We start from the raw sequence: 17,952 nt of genomic DNA, 5'->3' as shown, positions 1-17,952 counted from the left end.
TACCCAATAAATACTAGCTATCACTTGGAATCCACCTTGTGTTATACTTACCTTTATGTCTCTTTCCTCCATTCTGGGTTGTGATGGCAGGGATTTCGTTTTTGTATCCCCAGAATCTGATGCAGGGTAGTTGCTCATTCAGGGGTCTGTTGAATGAATGAATGAGGCACTTTACCCACTCCAAGCTTCAGTTTGCTTATCTTTGAAATGGGGATATTAAAACTTCTCTCAGAGGGGAATTATGGAGACCAAAAGAAGTCAGTGCCATGGCCTACTCATTTAACAAATCATTGTGTGCACCCCTCCCCATCCCCAGGAAGGCACTGTGCTCTAGGCTTCTGGGAAATAGACAAGAGCAATTGGGTAACAATACATTAGCACTTGGCAATCTCTAAAGCCCTTTAGCATCCTTTTTTTTTTTTTAACATCTTTATTGGAGTATAATTGCTTTACAATGGTGTGTTAGTGTCTGCTTTATAAAAAAGTGAATCAGCTATACATATACACCAGTCTTATTTTGATAATGTATTGATACATGAAGAGACTATGAAGCATATTTTTTTGTTATCTCTCTTTTATGAAGGAAGAAACTCAGGGAGGAGAAGTAAACTTGATCTCAGTCACACAGCTGGTTGAGGGGAAGACCCAAATTTTTAATTCCAAATTCTTTTTCTTTTCACTACACCCTATTTCCCTACCCTCACCCCAGGAACCTACACACATAATTATTATAGAAGGTAGAAAGAATAAGGGTCCTAACACATACAGAGAAAATCTGCGTGTGAATGTGCAGGGCTGTGCGGGTGTACATTTGAGTGTGATATCACTAGACTAACATATGTAAGAGCGTTCTGTGTGCCTAGGACTGTGACTTACGTATATTATTTCTTTTAACTCATAACAGCCAGATATAAAGGCAGATATTATTTCAGTTTTAGAAAGGAAGTAATTAAGGCTCAGAGAAGTCAACTATTTATCTCTTTAAGGACAGCCACAGCAAGTGAGCGTATTTGGAAGAAGGTGGGTCATACCCAGCATGGCAGGGAGGAGGAGCCTGGGAGGAAGGAAAAAATCAGAAAAGGCTCCATGGAGGAAGTGGCATTTAAGTTGGGCTTTGAAGAATGGGTCAGATTCAGACAGGCAGAGATGCAGCCCAGGGAAGCAGGGCAGCAGAGTGAGGAATTGACAGCAGCTCTTCACTTTGAGAAAGATTTTTTTCAGTCCCTGAGGCTGGAAAACCACAGCTTCATGAGAAAGTGAAGCCTGTTATCTGTTGACAGCTTTTTCCTCAGGAACAATAGACTAGCCCTGCGCTGCAGCTCCTCAAACGAAGTGCCATCTTGTGTCAGGATACTGAGGTTGTTTGAGCAGCTGCCAAAGAGAACACAGGTAGCATAGCCCTTGAGAAGACAAAGCTCAGGACCAGGACAGGAGGAAGCAGCTTGCTGGAAACCTTGGGCATCAGGCCAGCGCTGCCACTGCTAGGTCCAGTGCGATCCTGGCAAGTTGATCCAGCACTCCAAGCTTCTGTTTCACCTTCTGTCGAATGGGGATAATAAAATGGGAAAGTGTGTCAAGGACCCACAGAGAGATACATGCAGGAAAGAGCTGAATGGCACCATGCAGTGACGTCAAACTTTCTGAGGGCAGTTGGCCCCTTTCATGCTTCAACCCACAGCCAGAGGTGGACTGAAAAAAAGTCAGACTCAGAGAGCCCTTGAAAAAGGCCCCAAAGAGCTTTTTAAGGCCCATGATCTCTGTATATATAGCTTACTTATTTACATAGATTTGCTTTAAATACTTCCACACGTAGAGAGATAAACCATGTTCCTATAAATGAGTCCGTCCCAAAGTAAACTTCAAACTTAAAGTAATTGCAATTAGAAATCCCAAAAAGATTTTTGTTTTTAGAACTAGGTAAAAGTGATCTTAAAATGCATATAAGATGGAAAAAATCTAATTCATATGGGAGGGTAAGTGTATGAGAATTGCCAAGAACACTTCATGAAATTAAAAATAGCCATGAGGGTCCTGTCCAACCAGATATTTGATTTTATAAGAAAACTCAAAACAGTATAACACTGTCATGGGCAGTTATCAATGGAACAACATAGAGAGTGTGGAAACAGATACAAACTTACAGGAGCCCTTAATATATAATTAACATTGTATTTAAAGTCAAATCCATCAAAAGGGGAGTAGTTGAACAAATTAGAATGTATTTACACAATGGAACCACACTGTGGAACACTATGCAGCCATTAAGGAGAATTCATAGAACTACATGTATTGACCTAGAAAAAAAATGTTTGTTGTATATGCTCAAGCAAATAATGCAAGTCACTGAGTAAGATGCACGGCATGATCTCATTTTTAAAAAATTTAAAATTTTGACCTTATTTCAGACTTAAAGAAAAGTTGCAAGGATAGAAGGAAGAATTCCTGGATACCCTTCACCCAAATTTCCCAACTGTTAACATTTTACTACAGAAATATATACACATTTCTGAACTATTTAAGAGTATGTTGCAGACATGATATCTCTTCATCCATAAATACAACTGTGTGTCTCTCCCAGGTACAAGTAAAACTCTTATATAACCGCAGAATAGTTATAAAAATCAACAAGTTAATACTGATCAATACTATTATCAATCTATGGACCTTATTCAGATTTCATCAATTTTCCAGGATGATTTCATTTTTTGGAAAAAATACATAAAGGAAGAGGTGAAGAAACATTTACATATGTCTACATGTGTATAGAGCTTGGGAAAGGTATGGAATACCCACACTTTTTAACCTTGCTTACCTTGAACATCGGTTACAAGGCACATGTATTATAATTTTGTAATAAATTATAATGTAGAAAAGTTTAATATAAATAAATAAACAATGAATGAATGAATGAATAAAATCACCGTAGGTTGGAGACAACTTGAGATCAAGTCCTGGTTCTGCCAACTTTGGACACATCACAGAATCTCTCCAATCCTGGATTTCCTCAATCATAAATTTCCACCTATAGAGGAAGCTATATTTTGAATAAGGATTAAATGGGAAAAAATACACAAAGTTCTCAGTCCCTAGAAGGCACTTAAAAAAAAAAATTCCTGTAAAACCAATCAACTCTTGTATGTTTCCACCTCCTCCTCTTTGTTCATGCCATTCAGCTTAGAATGCCCTTTCCTCCCTCTCCACTGTCACCATCCTTTTCATCCTTCAAGGCACAGTCTAGAGGCCACCTCCTCCAGAAATACTTGCCTGATCACCCTGACCAAAAGCGAGCTCTTTCCACTGATGCCCTACGGCTACCCCATGCCCTGGTTGCATTAGAATTGTTGGCAGGGATAACAATGATTGAACCCCAGGGAGTTTGCTGGGGAGCTCAAGAGAAAGGCTTTCCTTGCTAATCAAAGGCTGCTATGCTTCTCTGCTGATTCTGTCTGTGTGTGATGCCTGGAACTGCCATGGTGAGACCATCAGGGAAGAAGACATTGTCTGTACACTGAGAGTGGCAGAGTGGCAAGATGGATTAGCTTAGGTCATGGTACCAGCATCTGGACGCATCCTGACATACTGCCTAGGCCTTGAAAGGCCTCACTTATTGGTCATAGGGTTTGAATACCACCAAATGGAGATTCTTTTTCTATTTATACCTCCAACAAATATATAGTAGGCAGTCTAAGAATATAACTTTTTGAGTCATTCATTTGACTCAAATCTCCCAAAATATATTGAGTACCTACCACATACCACCTGCCAGCTAAGGGCATGCTGGAAATAAAATCCGTAATCATTATACACTTTGCCTGCCTCTCTCATAAGGCCCTGCCTTGCCTCCCACTACTCCCAAAAAAGCACTCCCATAACAATACTAGTAACTTCCAGAATGTATGTGCTCCCTGCCTTCACGTATACTTTCTCCACACTCCCATTTATATACCCTCCCCCTATAAACATCCCATTGGCCGTCCACAGTTTCCCCTCCCAATCCTATCTGGGGTGGGCTGCATCATGGCTCCCAAAGTTATCCATGTCCTAATCACTGGAACCTGTGAATATGTTACCTTATATGGCAAAAGGGACTTTTCAGATGTAATCAAATTAAAGATCTTGCAATGGAGAGATTTTTTAGGATTAACCATGTGGGCCCTAAATGTAATCACAAGTGTCCTTATAAGAAAGGCAGAGGGAGACTGGACATAGAAGAGGACGAGGCAATGTGACCAAGGAGGCAGAGATAAGTGTGATGCCTGGAGCCACCAGAAGCTGGAAGCAACAAGGAACAATTCTCTCCAGAGCCTCTGGAAAGCACTAGCCCTGCAAACACCTTGATTTTAGTCCCATAAGACTCAGTTCAGACTTCTGGCCTCCAGAGCTGTAAGAGAATAAATTTCTGTTGTTTTAAACCATTAAACTTGTGTAATTTATTCCAGCAGTGTTAGGAAACTAATACACTACTCACTCAGCTCAGACCTCTAAGAGACCCTCGGTGACACACCTAGGGTAGGTGCCTGTCCCCTGTCCCCCTTCTCCCATGGCACTGGCCACACCACATGCCACCATCAGTCTCAGGGTTGGTGTTCTCTACTAGACAGTGAGGTCCCTGAGAGCAGGCACCTGCCTTTTTTTTTTCATTTATTTAATTTTTGGCTGCATTGGGTCTTCGCTGTTGCACGCGGGCTTTCTCTAGTTGCAGTGAGCAGGGGCTACTCTTTATCGCGGGGCGCAGGCTTCTCGTTGTGGTGGCTTCTCTTGTTGCAGAGCACAGGCTCTAGGCGCGCGGGCTTCAGTAGTGTGGCACACGGGCTTCAGTAGTTGTGGCTCGCGGGCTCTAGAGCACAGGCTCAGTAGTTGTGGCGCACGGGCTTAGTTGCTCCGCAGCATGTGGGATCTTCCCGGACCAGGGCTCGAACCCGTGTCCCCTGCATTGGCAGGCGGATTCTTAACCACTGCGCCACCAGGGAAGCCCCACCTGTCTTATTCATATCTGCAGCCTGAGAGCCCAGCCTTGTTCCTGGTACCTAGTGGGCACTCAGGGAATGTCTGTTGAACCAATGATTGAGTAAAGGAAGATAAATTAGATTTGGTCTGATAACACTGGGTCTTATTCAAGTCTTGAGAGATGACTTTAGCTCTTGACTTTGACCCAAGAAAAGTTTAAAATTACATCGTCTGAAGAAAGATTTTTGTACTACACTCTTTATGAAAGCAAGGCTTTCACAACTTTTGGCAGCTGCTGGGATTGCAGTTTCTTTAGTTTTTTCAATTTTGAATTGTCAGCAAGAAAATACTGATTGTTTAAGATCATGACTGTCTGTGTCTGCCATCATTAGTTGTGATCAAATAGTTTTACTTTACACAGCAGTTCAGAACGAATTCCTTATTTTCACTTTCAGCTTGAAAATCAGAAACATCGTTTTTAGAACAATTTTTATCAGCCTTGTTTTTTTGTTTGTTTTGTTTTTGATACTGGCTACTGGATCTGATTGGCATAGTATAGGCATCATGTATCAAGTCACTGTCATCTCTTCTTTCAAAATTAAAACTCCCTTCCTCATCCTCCTTTTTCTTCTTTATGTGGCTGCCAACAGTGTCTTTTTTCCCACATTTCCTTCATGACTACTGCATCTCTTATTAGACAGCTCCCTTCTCAGACTTACAGTGAAGAAATTTCTTTGAAAGAGACATTTTTCATATACTACTTGGAAACAGTCATTTACAACAGAGAGCTTTGAAAAATTACACCAGAGAAAAGAACTTTGCTCAGGGTCACTGAGAGGAAAAGCAGCAGAGCTGGATTCTTCCCAGACCTGACTCCAGGGCCAACTGCAGGCCTATGTAACCCCTTGGCACTCATTGAAAACCTCATGAAACATGCTAGTCTCTGTAAATGGCACTAGTCAGGATGCCTCCCTTGGGCTGTTAATAAATTTATTAAGAGAAAAAATGTACACATCTTAGGAAAATAAAACAAGGAAAAGGCTTTTTAACAAAAAGTAGTAGTACATTCACATTGTTTGTAACCATCGCCACCACCCATCTCCAGAACTTTTCCATCTTCCCAAACTAAAATCCTGTACCCTACAACAATAAGTCCCTATTCCCCCTCCCTGCAGCCCCTGGCAAAAATCATTCTACTTCCTGTCTCTATGAATTTGACTACTGTAGATTCCTCATATAAGTGAAATCATATAGTATTTGTCCTCATCATACTTAGCATACCTTAAATGTTGCTACAAGGTTGACCCTTGTAGCATGAGTCAGAATTTCCTTCCTTTATAAGGCTGAATAATATTCTGTTGTATACACCACATCTTGTTTATCCATCCATCCATCCACGGACATTTGGGTTGTTTCTGCTTTGGCTATTGTGAATAATGCTTCAATGAACATTGAAGTACAAATGTCTACTCAAGTCCCTACTTTCAGTTCTTTTGGGTGCATACCCAGAAGTGGAATTGTTGGATCATGTGGTAATTGTTCGTAATTTTTTGAGGAACTGCCATACTGTTTTCCACAGCCGCTGCACCATTTTACATTCCCCCCAGCAATGCACAAGTGTTCCAATTTCCCCACATCTTCGCCAACACTTGCTGTTCTCTGTTTTTTTGATAGTAGCCATCCTAAAGCATGTGAGGTAGTAACTCATTGTGGTTTTGATTTGTATTTCCCTAATGACCAGTGATGTTGAGCATCTTTTCATGTGTCTGTGGGCCATTCATACATCTTCTTTGGAGAAATGTCTATTCAAGTCCAAAGGGAATCCTTTCCAACCCCAGCCCGGCAGGATGGCTCCTGCAAAGTGCAGCGAGAAGAAGAAGGGCTGGTTAGCCATCAACGAGGTGGTGACCAGAGTATACACTATCAACGTTCACAGGTGCATCCCTGGAGTGGGTTTCAAGAAGCGGGCCCCTCAGGCACTCAAAGAAATCTGGAAATTTGCCGTGAAGGAGATGGGCATTCCAGATGTACGCACTGACACTAGGCTCAACAAAACTGTCTGGGCCAAAGGAATAAGGAGTGTCCCATACCGTATCCCTGTGCGGTTGTCCAGAAAACATAATAAAGATGAAGATTCACCAAACAAGCTCTATACGTTGGTTACCAATTTACCTGTCACCACTTTCAAAAATCTGCAGACAGTTAGTGTGGATGAGAACTAACTGCTGATTGTCAAATAAAGTTATAGAAATGCCAGAAAAAAAAAAAAGTCCAAAGGGAACCATTTGAATTACTTTAACTGTTTCTGTTTTATCTTCTGTTATTTACCTCTAAACAATATACTTATTCAGACATTTCTTGATTTTCTGTTTAAAAGGTAAGGATTCGCACTCCCATCTTTCCTCCTCATGTCCTTCTAATATAGTTTTATTGCTATTTTTGTACGTACACTGGTTGCTTTGTAACTTTAAAGGACACATTCCTTTTTTTTTTTTTTTTTTTTTTGTGGTACGCGGGCCTCTCACTGTTGTGGTCTCTCCCGTTGCAGAGCACAGGCTCCGGACGCACAGGCTCAGCGGCCATGGCTCACGGGCCCAGCCGCTCCACGGCATGTGGGATCTTCCCGGACCAGGGCACGAACCCGTGTCCCCTGCATCGGCAGGCGGATTCTCAACCACTGCGCCACCAGGGAAGCCCAAGGACACATTCCTTTATTTCATGTTCCATCATCAATAAACAGGAACTCTTGACACCTCAATTTGTAAGGTAAGAGTATCTGCCTCCACTCTCATCTCCTGTCCCTTACCTCTCAACACTACTGTCAAGTGTGACTTCCAAGTTTTGTAGCATTTACATTCTGTTCCCTAACTTCAGTTAAGTCCTCTGGACTCTTTCATAGGTTGATGCTAAGAAGTTTTTTAAAAATCAGTAAATTATGTTTACAGTTTGAGACTGGTTTTGAAGCACAGGAAGGGAAGGAAGTTGGCAAAGGGGAAGGCCTAAGGGCTTTCTCAGGGTAGCCAAAGGCAAGAGCAAAATCACAGGGGCCATAAATCATGCAAGTCATGTGCAGCACAAGCAGATATGCTCGGATCAGGCAGAAAGCCCCTTGGGGAGCTATGAGGAACTGAGTTGGTTGACGGATGAGGGAGGAAAGTTGGAGGGCATGGATGGCCAATGTGCCCAGTTACCTACTTCCTCAAAGTGACCCAAGAATTCTGGTCACCATGATCTGCTACCCGGACTCAGGAACTCTCACATCAGGCATTTCCATTTTTCTTTCCCCCAGCCCTCCTCACCTTCCTTGGAACCGGTGCCTACCACAGCTCTCAAGGCTTTGCAGAGATGAAAAGTAATTCTGCCTCCTAAAAAAAAAAAAAAAAAAAAAAAAGGTTTGCAATACCTAATGCAGAGGAAGGTCTCAGAGTGTAGACACAGGAGGAAGAAGACGATGGAAAAAGAAACTAACCATCACTGAAAACTGGTCGAATACCAGTTCTGTGCTACTGTACTCAATGATTACCCCAGCCTTCTGTGTGAGGATAGTATTATTCCCATTTTAAAGATGATTGAGGCTGGAAAGGCCCCGTGACTTGCCCAAAGCCACAAACTGAGTATAGACAGAGCCTTGGCCTGTGTTCACTGAGCCCACCTTGACCTTGGACAAGTAGCTGAACCACTTTGGGTCTCAATTTCTTTATCCATAAAAACAGAGACACATTCCAAGGCATGCCTGTTCCTTGCAGATTGATTGTGAGGGCAGAGATAATGTCCTTGAAGAGCCGGGCATGAAGAGCCTGGCATGGGGAGATATCTTGAAACTGGTGGCTGTGATTCCACAACATCTATGTCTGGGAAGTCAGGAAAGCACAGTGTGTGGAAAGCTGAGTCTGGAGCAAAGTTCAGGGAGGGACTCATCCCGCCCTTCCCCCTCCAGGATCCTCAAACTAGCAAGGAAAGTGCAAGGGCCTGCAAGATCAGTATCCACTCCCCACTTCACAGGCCCAGAGAGGAGAAATGACTTACCCAGGGTCACCCAGCAAGCTAGTAGCAGAGCCTGCCAAGCAGGGCTTGGTACGCTGACTTGGGATACTCCCTAGTGCCCCACATTCCCTGGGCTGGGCTATCAGAGTCTGTGAGCTAGTCTATGAGGAAGGCAGGCCCTTGCAAGCCCAGTTCCTTATAATCTGTGCTCCTCTGTTTTCCTTCCTGTCCCATCCCCACACAGCTGAAGTGTGGGGACCCTCCCCAGGAGCCAGGGTTTCAGAGGGATCGAGGTCACTCTCAGGATCATGAAGAGGAGCAGCGTTGTCTCCTTCTCACAACCTCGGTTGAGCCAAAATAAAGGTGAAGATCTTCTCAGGCCAAGCCCCGCCCTCAGCCACCCCTTCTTCCTGGCCCAGTGTGTATCACTGCCTCTGGGTCAGGAGAGGGAAGGCCACCCTGCCAGGGTCTTTCCCGTATTGCTCTCCCCCTTCTCCTCTGGAGGAAGGGCCATGGCTACACCGAGACACTACGGACCTGGCACATGTGCCACACTGCTGTCCAGTGCCTTTTTTCCTAGCTAGGTCCAGAGATGGGCAGTCACCTTCTCTCCATCCTGCAACCACACTTGGGCCTCAGGGGATCACAGGGAGGGTCTGGAGAGAGAGAGGTTTACTTTTCATTCACTCCTCAGCCTCAGGAATTGTGCCTGGGGCGCGCGGGGGTGGGGATGGTGGACAGGTTCCAACGCCTGAGGCCACCTTAGGGTGCACTGCAGGTCAAGGTAGAAGTCTGGGGGAGGGATGGGAGGCTGACGCTTGGGACGTGGGGGTCCCCTCCATTTCTTAATTGAGTCCCTTCTGAAGCTGACGTCTGTCCTCAGCCAGTACTCGGGCCACAGCGGTCTCAGCCGCGCCACGCTTTGTCCCAGCTGCCTCCCCTCCCCCGCGGGCTCTCTGCTCCAGCCGGCATGGCTTGGGGGCGCTTCGCGCGGGCTTCCCTGGCCTCTGGCCGGCAACCCGCGGGGGGGCGGGGGCAGCACGTGACCCGCGCGCCAACACTGCTCGGGGGATGGCCGCGTCTGGCGTCGCCGCGCCGCGCCCCTGGCTCCCCCTCTACGAAATCAACACGCTCTTGCGCCCCCAAACCCAAGCCCCTGGTGGTTGGGAAGGGAGACCTGCCTTGGGCTGCGGGCCGGGGACGTCGGATCCAGAAGGAAACCAGGGCCATTTTAAGAGGGTGGGAGGGGGAGGGCAGTGGGTCCAGGGGAAGGTGACTCGCGCACTTTCTCTTCCTCCAAGCCTCGCAGGCCTCGCCTCGCCCCGCCCCGCCCGGCCGGCACCTAGTCTTCCGCAACCCATAGGCAGAGGCGACCCTCCCGCCTCCCCGCCCGCTCCGCGCTCGCCCCGCCTCAGCGCACTAAAAGTTTACTCGGGCCCGGACGCGGGCGTCGCGAGCCATGGCTGTTTACGTCGGGATGCTGCGCGTCGGGAGGCTGTGCGCCCGGAGCCCGGGGGTGATGGGGGCCCGGGTCGGCCTCTCCCGGGTTTGGCAGGAAGTGGGGTTGTGGGGCGTCCGTCCCCTCAGGTACGCGGCCTGGGAGGAGAGGGACGGGCCCCGTCCCCCGGAGGGGATCTTGGGGGTCCTGCGGAACCTTGCTGGGGGCCGATCGCGCTCGGGCTGGGAGGCCCGCGGCTGCCCCACCTCCGGGCGGCACACGCGGGAGAGTAGGTACCCCGCACCTGGCACCTAGGCAACAGGAAATGCTGGCCTGGCCCACGCAGACTGGGGCTGCGACTGGCGGCTGGCAGGGACCGTGCACTGACTCTGGGCTCTGGTCTGGGACTTCAGGTTCGTCCATTCACGGGCACACTGATGGCCAGAAGTGGGAGGCTTTAGCAGTCTGTCCCAAGGGGGAGGGGCAGGGGCAAGGCCTGTACTCTGTCCCCAGGACACTGCCTCTGAGCTGGACCCCTTGCAGGGATAAACCTGGGGCTCTTCCACCCGGTGTTGTCCACCCTAGGCCACTAAGCTCAGCAGTCTCCCCTCTCATCAGCTGCTGACGAACACCACTTGGCTCCTTGCTACTTACGGGGCCTGTTTTCTTCTGTTCTCAATGCAGAGGGTGGGATGGGGGCTGGCAGGTGGAGGATGTGAGTTTCCAGTAGTTTTGCTGCCTCTACAGCAACCCAGTAAGTAATGTTACCTCCCTGTAAGATTACAGATGTGAAAGTGTGTTGATTAAGCAGAACTGGGCTCCCGCTGATGTTATCAGTGGTGGCTTTTATCTTCAGCACCCAGCAGGGGGAGGCCTGGGCACCACTGAGCCTGCCCTGCCAGCCAGCTAGGCCAGGTACTAGGTCTGGGGTCAGGACACGGGTTTGGATACCAGGTGGAGTGTAGGCCTGGGCATGGAAAAGTGACGAGAAGCCGGAAGTTCTCTGAGAGAACTGCTTGGTTAAAAAAAAGACAAAGAAAAAAAAAAGACAAAGAAAAAAAAAAAAGGAATGAAGTTGGAGGGAGATGCAAACTCTTCCTCTTTGGCTAGAACTCCAAGATCACAACGTTTTGAACTTGCTGGTTTCTGAAGATAGAAAGCATGCAGTGCTTTCAGATCACTAGGCTTAATTTTCTGGGAAAACCCAGTGGCTCAGGGCAGGTCAGCAGATGGGATTCTGATGAAGAAAATGGTTCTTACCGTTTCCCCACCAGGGAAGTCCCCTGACCTTTGACTTTTTATGTGTAAACAAAGCAGGTCTCTTACCTGCTACAGGCCTACAATTGCAGAGTAGGGGCACCAGGCCTCAGAGAAATTCTGACTCTGTCAGGAGGAGATCCATGTGTCCAGAGAAAGATTTCCTGAGCATTTGGCCTAATTCCCTCCCATTCCTGCCACTCCCTTGTGCTTGAGGCCTTACCTACTGACTATGGTGGTTTGACCTGATTTTGCTCCTACTTGGTCCTTAAGAAGCCCTCAAGAGTCTCAAGCATTCAACAGATATTCCTGAGAACGTACGTCACGTCAAGCACGGGGCAGGTACTGTGGTTATGAAAGCCAGAGAACGCAGTCCTCAGGGAACTTGTAGTCTAGTGAGGGAGAAGATAAGTCAAGATGATCACTACTCAGTGTTCTAGGTGCCATGGTACGCAAAGCTCCTGGACTTCTGTCCTCTGCTCTTTCTGACCTGGTCACATACAGCCTGCTTTCTTGCTGACAAACACCCCATGCCTGTTACCTATCAGATCCCCAGTTCTAACTGTTAAGAAAAAGCAAGAACTTTGAAGCCAGACTGCTTTGGGTTATAGCCCTCCACCTACCTGCTGTGTGACCTTGAGTATGTTACCTAACCTTGGAACCTGTGTGGACTTTGTCACTAATGCTACCTACATGCTGGATTGACAAAGGCTTGCTCTTCTCAGCCTCTGCTCTGGGGCAGAGTTGGTACCTGAGAACCTCCAAATGGGGTCCGGGTAGGAATTTCAAGTGATTTGAAGGTAGGAGAGGATTCCCTCCTCAGTGGCCTCTTTATTGCACCTGGTTCTCTCTTCTGGACAGTTACCAAGATGTCAGCCTCTGCCCAGCCCTAAATCTAGCCCCTGGATCTTCTGGACATTCCCCAATCCATCAAAGTCAGGACTGTCCACAGCCTTTTTCCCCAGAAGGAAAGAAGAAGCTGTCCATTGCTCTACAGACCTCCTGAACCACCAACCCCTTTCCCTTGTCCACACAACCCCATCCCCAGGGAAGGCAGATGGTCTAGTTTGGAGCTTCAGGGAGCCTAGGAGGGCAGAATCCAATGCTGATTCCTGATGAACCTCCAATAAGCAGGCTTCCTTCAGACCTCTAATGCTGGCCTGGGGCTGCCAGTGAGGCAGCTGCACCCAGGGTGTTGGGAGCACTCAGAATCAGGTGTGACCCTCGGAGCGGGGGCTCCAGTGACTCAGTGCTGATGGTTGGTGCAAGGGCATGAGTGGGCTTCATGGACCACCCTCCAGGGGGATGGCTATAATCAGGTGGGACCAGTATTGGAAACTATAAAATGATGTCCCTATATGAGGGGATTATATTAAGCTAGGAAGTGTTTTGGGTAGAAATCACAATAGAAAAATAGACCCTTCCCATAATCTACCAAAGATGATTAAAAAGGGATTTGGTAATGATATCCTTACTCCAGTCTAAATGTAATAATAGAAAATAAACTATAAATTTGGACATTGTAATCAGTGACTGGTACACAGCGGTTTTAGTTACCTCTCCTGCCTTGCACACAGTAGGTATGCAATCTACTGTAGAGGGTGCAGTGGGGGATACAAGGATGAATGAACTTGTTTCCAGTGGCTTCTTTGCCAAAAAGGGATCTGCAGGGGAGGATCATAGACCCACTGATTCAAGGCCGTAAGGATGCTATACCAGGAGAGTGTCAATCAAAGCAGGGAAGAATCTGATAGGTGGGAATGGGATTAGGTAAGACTTCCTAAAGAAGCTGGAATTTGAGCCTGATCCCTGCAATGATAAGTCTGTGGTTTGAAGGATGAAGGCTGTATACTTGTATTGATATAAACTCTTGCTTGTGCTTGAACTCTTTTGAACCCTGTGTATGAAGCCCTCCTAACATCTCCCACATTATTTATTTATTCAATCTACAGACAAAGACTTTGGAGCCAGACAGATCTAAGTTCAAAAGAACCACTTTCTAGCTGGTAGCTTTGGGACTAAGTTAAACTTGAGACTTTTGTTATGTGTAAATAGTGTTGTGAGAGTTCAATGAGGTCGTCTAAGAAAATTCTTACCCACAGCCTGGTGCTAATGAGTTATGAGACAAAGTACTTATGTAACAATGGCTTTGCACATTCCTACAATGACCCCAAGACCCACAGTTTAGAGCCTTGTCTGGAGAGTAGGAGATAGACTGTTCTGGCAGAGGCAACTGCTTAAACCAAGCTGGGGGCTGCTCTGGTTGGGATAAAGGACTGCTTCCCTCCCCCCCCTCCCCCACCCCATCAAACCAAAGTACAGGATGTAATTTCATCTCTTAAAGGGGCCTTGCTAGAGGAGTGTCCTGATAAACGACAGGAACCAATAATTCTGCCAGGGCCCTCTCCCTTCAGAAATAAACATGTTTATTTTCTGTGAATCTCATTGGCATGCATGTATTTCTCAGTTTGGGAGCTGAATGACAGGAAAGCAAGCCCAGCCCGACCAGTATGGATTTAGGCAAGTCCCTCAACCTCTCTGGACCTTGGTTTCTTTGTAAAATAGGCCACTTGGACAAGAAGCACTCTGCAGTATTTCTGTGGACATTCTGTGATTCCTAAGGAGTCTGGGCTTTGAGACTTGGATCCCTAAATCCAAGAGGGCTGTGGTCGAAGTAGGAAGCCTTCATACTTGTATGAAATCTTACTTATGCTTAAACCCTTATGAACTCTTCCTAACCTCTGGACTCTCTGGTTTTCTCTAGTCCTCTGTGAGTGAACAGAAAACATTGAGGGTTTTGACCCTAGAAAGCTAAGATCTAAACCTTGTATGTACCTTAGTGATGCCATCAAGGGCAGGTGTTCTGAATCAGCCTCCACCCCTGGCTCCTGTGTACTTTTCCCATGAGCCCTGAACAGTGGCCCAAGGGAAAATCTGCAGCATGGATGCCTCCTAACCCCAAGTATTTCAGGCCCTCTGTCTTCTTGAGTTTACTGGACTCAAATAATAATTTCCTATTTACTTTCTCTGCATGTACAAAAACACATATACACCATCAGTTTTATTCGAGCTAAAAATGGAAGCTTCCACCAATACAGAGTGCCTTGCTCAAAATCTTCATTGTAGCTCTTACCACTTGGGGGTTCTTTGTAGTCTGTGTTCTTTGTAAGCTGTGGACTCCTTCAGGAAGGTTATGTCAGGTGGTGGAAAGATCATGGGACTTTATGGTATAATTACAGACAGTAAAATGCACAAATCTTAGTTGTGCAGTTTGATGAATATTAACAAATGTATTCACCCATTACTCAACACCCCAAGATACAGAACTTGTCCATCGCTCTAAAACAGTGCTGTTCAGTAGAAATATACTGTGAGCCACATGTGGAATTTTACGTTTTCTAGTAGCCATATTAAAAAAGTAATAAGAAATAGGCAATAAGTTTAATGATATATTTTCTTTAACTTAGTATAGCCAAAATATCATTTCAGCATGTAATCAATCTTTTGAAAATTGCTAAGGAGGTATTTTATATTCTTTATTTCATAAAGTCTTCCAAATCTGGTGTGTATTTAACACTTACAGAACACTTCAATTCAGACTAGCCATGCTTCAAGTGTTCCAGAGCCACGTGTGACTAGGCTACCATATAGACAGCACAGTTCTAGAAATTTCTCTAGTGCCCCTTTCCAGTCAATTCCCTTCCCCAACCAGAGACTATCACTGTTCTGATTTCTAATCTCCATAGATTAATTTTGTCTATTCTTGAATCTCAGAGTATACACTCTTGTGTCTATCTTATTTTGCTCAAAACCAAGGGTTGCTTTTGGGAGGAGTGACCTATTAATCTTGACAAAAAATTCATGGACGTGTGTGTTATACATTAAACAGTTTAGCTTTCCTTGATAACCATGGGGGAAAAGGACATGATCTCCTATGCTCAATATTTCACCTCTTGGGTATGGCAGCATAAAGGCAAGCTGAGAAGTGGGGGCCTCAGAATAGATCTAACAAATGTGTCAAGGGGCTATCCCAGAAGAGAGTGATGGAGACGGTGTGGCTTCTAGGCCCACTGAACTGGGCAGCCCAGTTACACCTTGTGGTCCCCAATATTATATCATCTAAGAACTGGTTTTTTTTTAAATAGATTTATTTTATTTATTTTTGGCTGCGTTGGGTCTTCGTTGCTGCGCGCGGGCTTTCTCTAGAGTGGCGAGCGGGGACTACTCTTCGCTGCAGTGTGCGGGCTTCTCATTGCCGTGGCTTCTCTTGCTGCAGAACATGGGCTCTAGGTGCGCGGGCTTCAGTAGTTGTGGCTCACAGGATCTAGAGCACAGGCTCAGTAGTTGTGGCTCACGGGCTTAGTTGCTCCATGGCATGGGGGATCTTCCCGGACCAGGGCTCGAACCCATGTCCCCTGCATTGGCAGGCAGATTCCTCACCACTGCGCCACCAGGGAAGTCCCTTGAATAACTTTTCATGTGCTTATCTGCCACCTGTATATCCTCTTTGGTGACGCATCTCTTTATGTCTTTGCTCATTTTCCAGTTGATTTTTTTTTTTTTAACTGTTGAGTTTTCAGAGTTCTTTATGCAATCTGGATACTAGTCCTTTGTCAGATATGTGGTTTGCAAATATTTTCTCCCACTCTGTGTCTCATCTTTTTGTCCTCTTAATAGGGTCTTTCACAGAGCGAAAAGTTTTAATTTTGATGAAGTCAGTTTATTAATTTTATAGATTGTGCTTGTAGTGTCAAGTTTAAAAACTCTGCCTAGCCCTAGGTCCTGAAGATTTTCTCCCATGTTGTTTTCTAAATGTTTCTAATGTTTTACATGCAGTCTGTGATCTATTTTGAGTTTTTTTTTTTCCCCTAAGAGACTTAGGTCAAAATTCTTATTTATTTTTATTTTTTTCATGAATTTTTTTATTTATTTTTGGCTGTGTTGGGTGTTCGTTGCTGCGCGCGGGTTTCCTCTAGTTGTGGAGAGCGGGGGCTACTCTTCGTTGTGGTGCGTGGGCTTCTCATTGCGGTGGCTTCTCTCGTTGTGGAGCACGGGCTGTAGGCGTGTGGGCTTCCATAGTTGCGGCACATGGGCTCAGTAGTTGTGGCTCGCGGGCTCTAGGGCACAGGCTCAGTGGTTGTGGTGCACGGGCTTAGTTGCTCCGTGGCATGTGGGATCTTCCCAGACCAGGGCTCGAACCCGTGTGACCTGCATTGGCAGGCGGATTCTCAACCACTGCGCCACCAGGGAAGCCCCCAAAATTCTTATTTTTTGCTGAGGACCTTTTAACATCATAGTCATTCTTGTGCCCTTGGTGGCCACTGCACATTAAAATGGCCATCAATTAAGAAAATGACCATTCACTAGTGCTCTTTGGATTTTATTTGTCACAACAGCTCCTTCATTTTCTTGAACACTAGTTGTATGTTGTAGCTGGTATAAGTGTGTCACTCATCTTTGTGGGTACATAAAAATAACTTTATTCCAGGATAAAACAGTTATTACAGGTTAAAAGTTGTCCCCTCCAGCCCAAGCATCTGCCATCTCTACTCCCAGATTGACCACTAGCCTAGTGTCTTTTTAGGGAAAGGAGCCCGCCCACCCCTGCAAGAATGCAGCCCCATGGTGCGTGGATCAGTGAGCAGTACTTGGGCTGCTGGGTTGAATAATGAATCTTGCGGTGATGTGCAAGGGAGATGGAGGAGGAGAGCCTGCCTCTCATCTGCCATGAGCTAGAAGATGCATTGGCACATTTAGCTGGAGCTGTGTCTCACACAAGGGTGAGTATGTTGACTGAGGACTCAGGCTTGCCCAAGAGGACAGCACATGAACTTCATGGGCAGCCTGCAGCCCTTCCTTATTGCATAAAAGTTAGTGTTGTTCTGGCCCTTAAGACGACAGGTCCAGTGGGTCATTCTGTCTGTGCCGGGAAGTTGCTCTCTCTTTTGAACGTTGAAGTACCCTTCTTAGGAGATCATCAAGCCTCTTGTATTTTTCTTCTTAAAAATTTCATATGGAAAAAAAATTTTTAATACAATCACATGATCAAGTAACAAGCACCTGTGTACCTACTGCTCCAAATTAAAATATAGCCATACTTGTTACAGGAAATGATAAATAAAAGAAATCAAATATTACGGATCAAGCTGATGTTCCTTTTTTAAGTCTCCTCCAACCAACCCCTCACCAGAGAGCCACTGTCATAAATTTAATGTATGTTGTGTCAGAGCAAGTTTTTTGCTTTTGATTTTTTTTTGTGTTTTGTTTGTTTTTTTATGGTACGCGGGCCTCCCCCTGCTGTGGCCTCTCCCGTTGCGGAGCACAGG

At 45.9% G+C, this 17,952-nt stretch overlaps 2 protein-coding genes and 1 long non-coding RNA gene across 8 annotated transcripts in view; 2 read left to right on the top strand and 1 right to left on the bottom strand.

Annotated features, from left to right (window-relative positions):
- Positions 1-510: 510 nt before the first annotated feature.
- LOC102995969 (uncharacterized) lies at positions 511-10,960 on the bottom strand. 2 transcript variants are annotated; one of them, XR_002892741.3, is made up of 4 exons: positions 10,674-10,960; positions 8,247-8,312; positions 2,922-3,034; positions 511-1,539 (listed from the first exon to the last, which is right to left on the bottom strand). It is a non-coding gene; the product is annotated as an uncharacterized lncRNA (long non-coding RNA). The 2 variants fall into 2 exon arrangements; XR_002892742.3 differs by having other exon boundaries at positions 2,922-3,022.
- Positions 6,795-7,169, top strand: LOC102995704 (60S ribosomal protein L31-like). Its single transcript, XM_055089976.1, has one exon. It carries the CDS (start codon positions 6,795-6,797, stop codon positions 7,167-7,169), a length of 375 nt encoding a protein of 124 aa, XP_054945951.1.
- The window catches only part of ACSF2 (acyl-CoA synthetase family member 2), a 30,040-nt gene continuing 22,309 nt past the window's right edge, over positions 10,222-17,952 (top strand). For 2 of the 5 annotated variants that reach the window (XM_028498637.2, XM_007103520.4), the window contains exon 1: positions 10,341-10,518. In XM_028498637.2, the coding sequence (XP_028354438.1) occupies positions 10,391-10,518 (128 nt within the window). In that variant the 5' untranslated portion in view covers positions 10,341-10,390. Of the gene's footprint in view, positions 10,519-11,593; positions 11,969-17,952 lie in introns of those variants that run through there. The other 3 variants (XM_007103521.3, XM_028498640.2, XM_028498638.2) reach the window with 3 other exon arrangements.

The sequence above is a fragment of the Physeter macrocephalus genome, chromosome 14 (genome assembly GCF_002837175.3).
Source record: "Physeter macrocephalus isolate SW-GA chromosome 14, ASM283717v5, whole genome shotgun sequence".
In the NCBI taxonomy this organism is placed as follows: Eukaryota; Metazoa; Chordata; class Mammalia; order Artiodactyla; family Physeteridae; genus Physeter; species Physeter macrocephalus.
The sequence above is the reverse complement of the archived record's forward strand: the minus strand, read 5'-3'. Positions and strand labels throughout refer to the sequence as shown.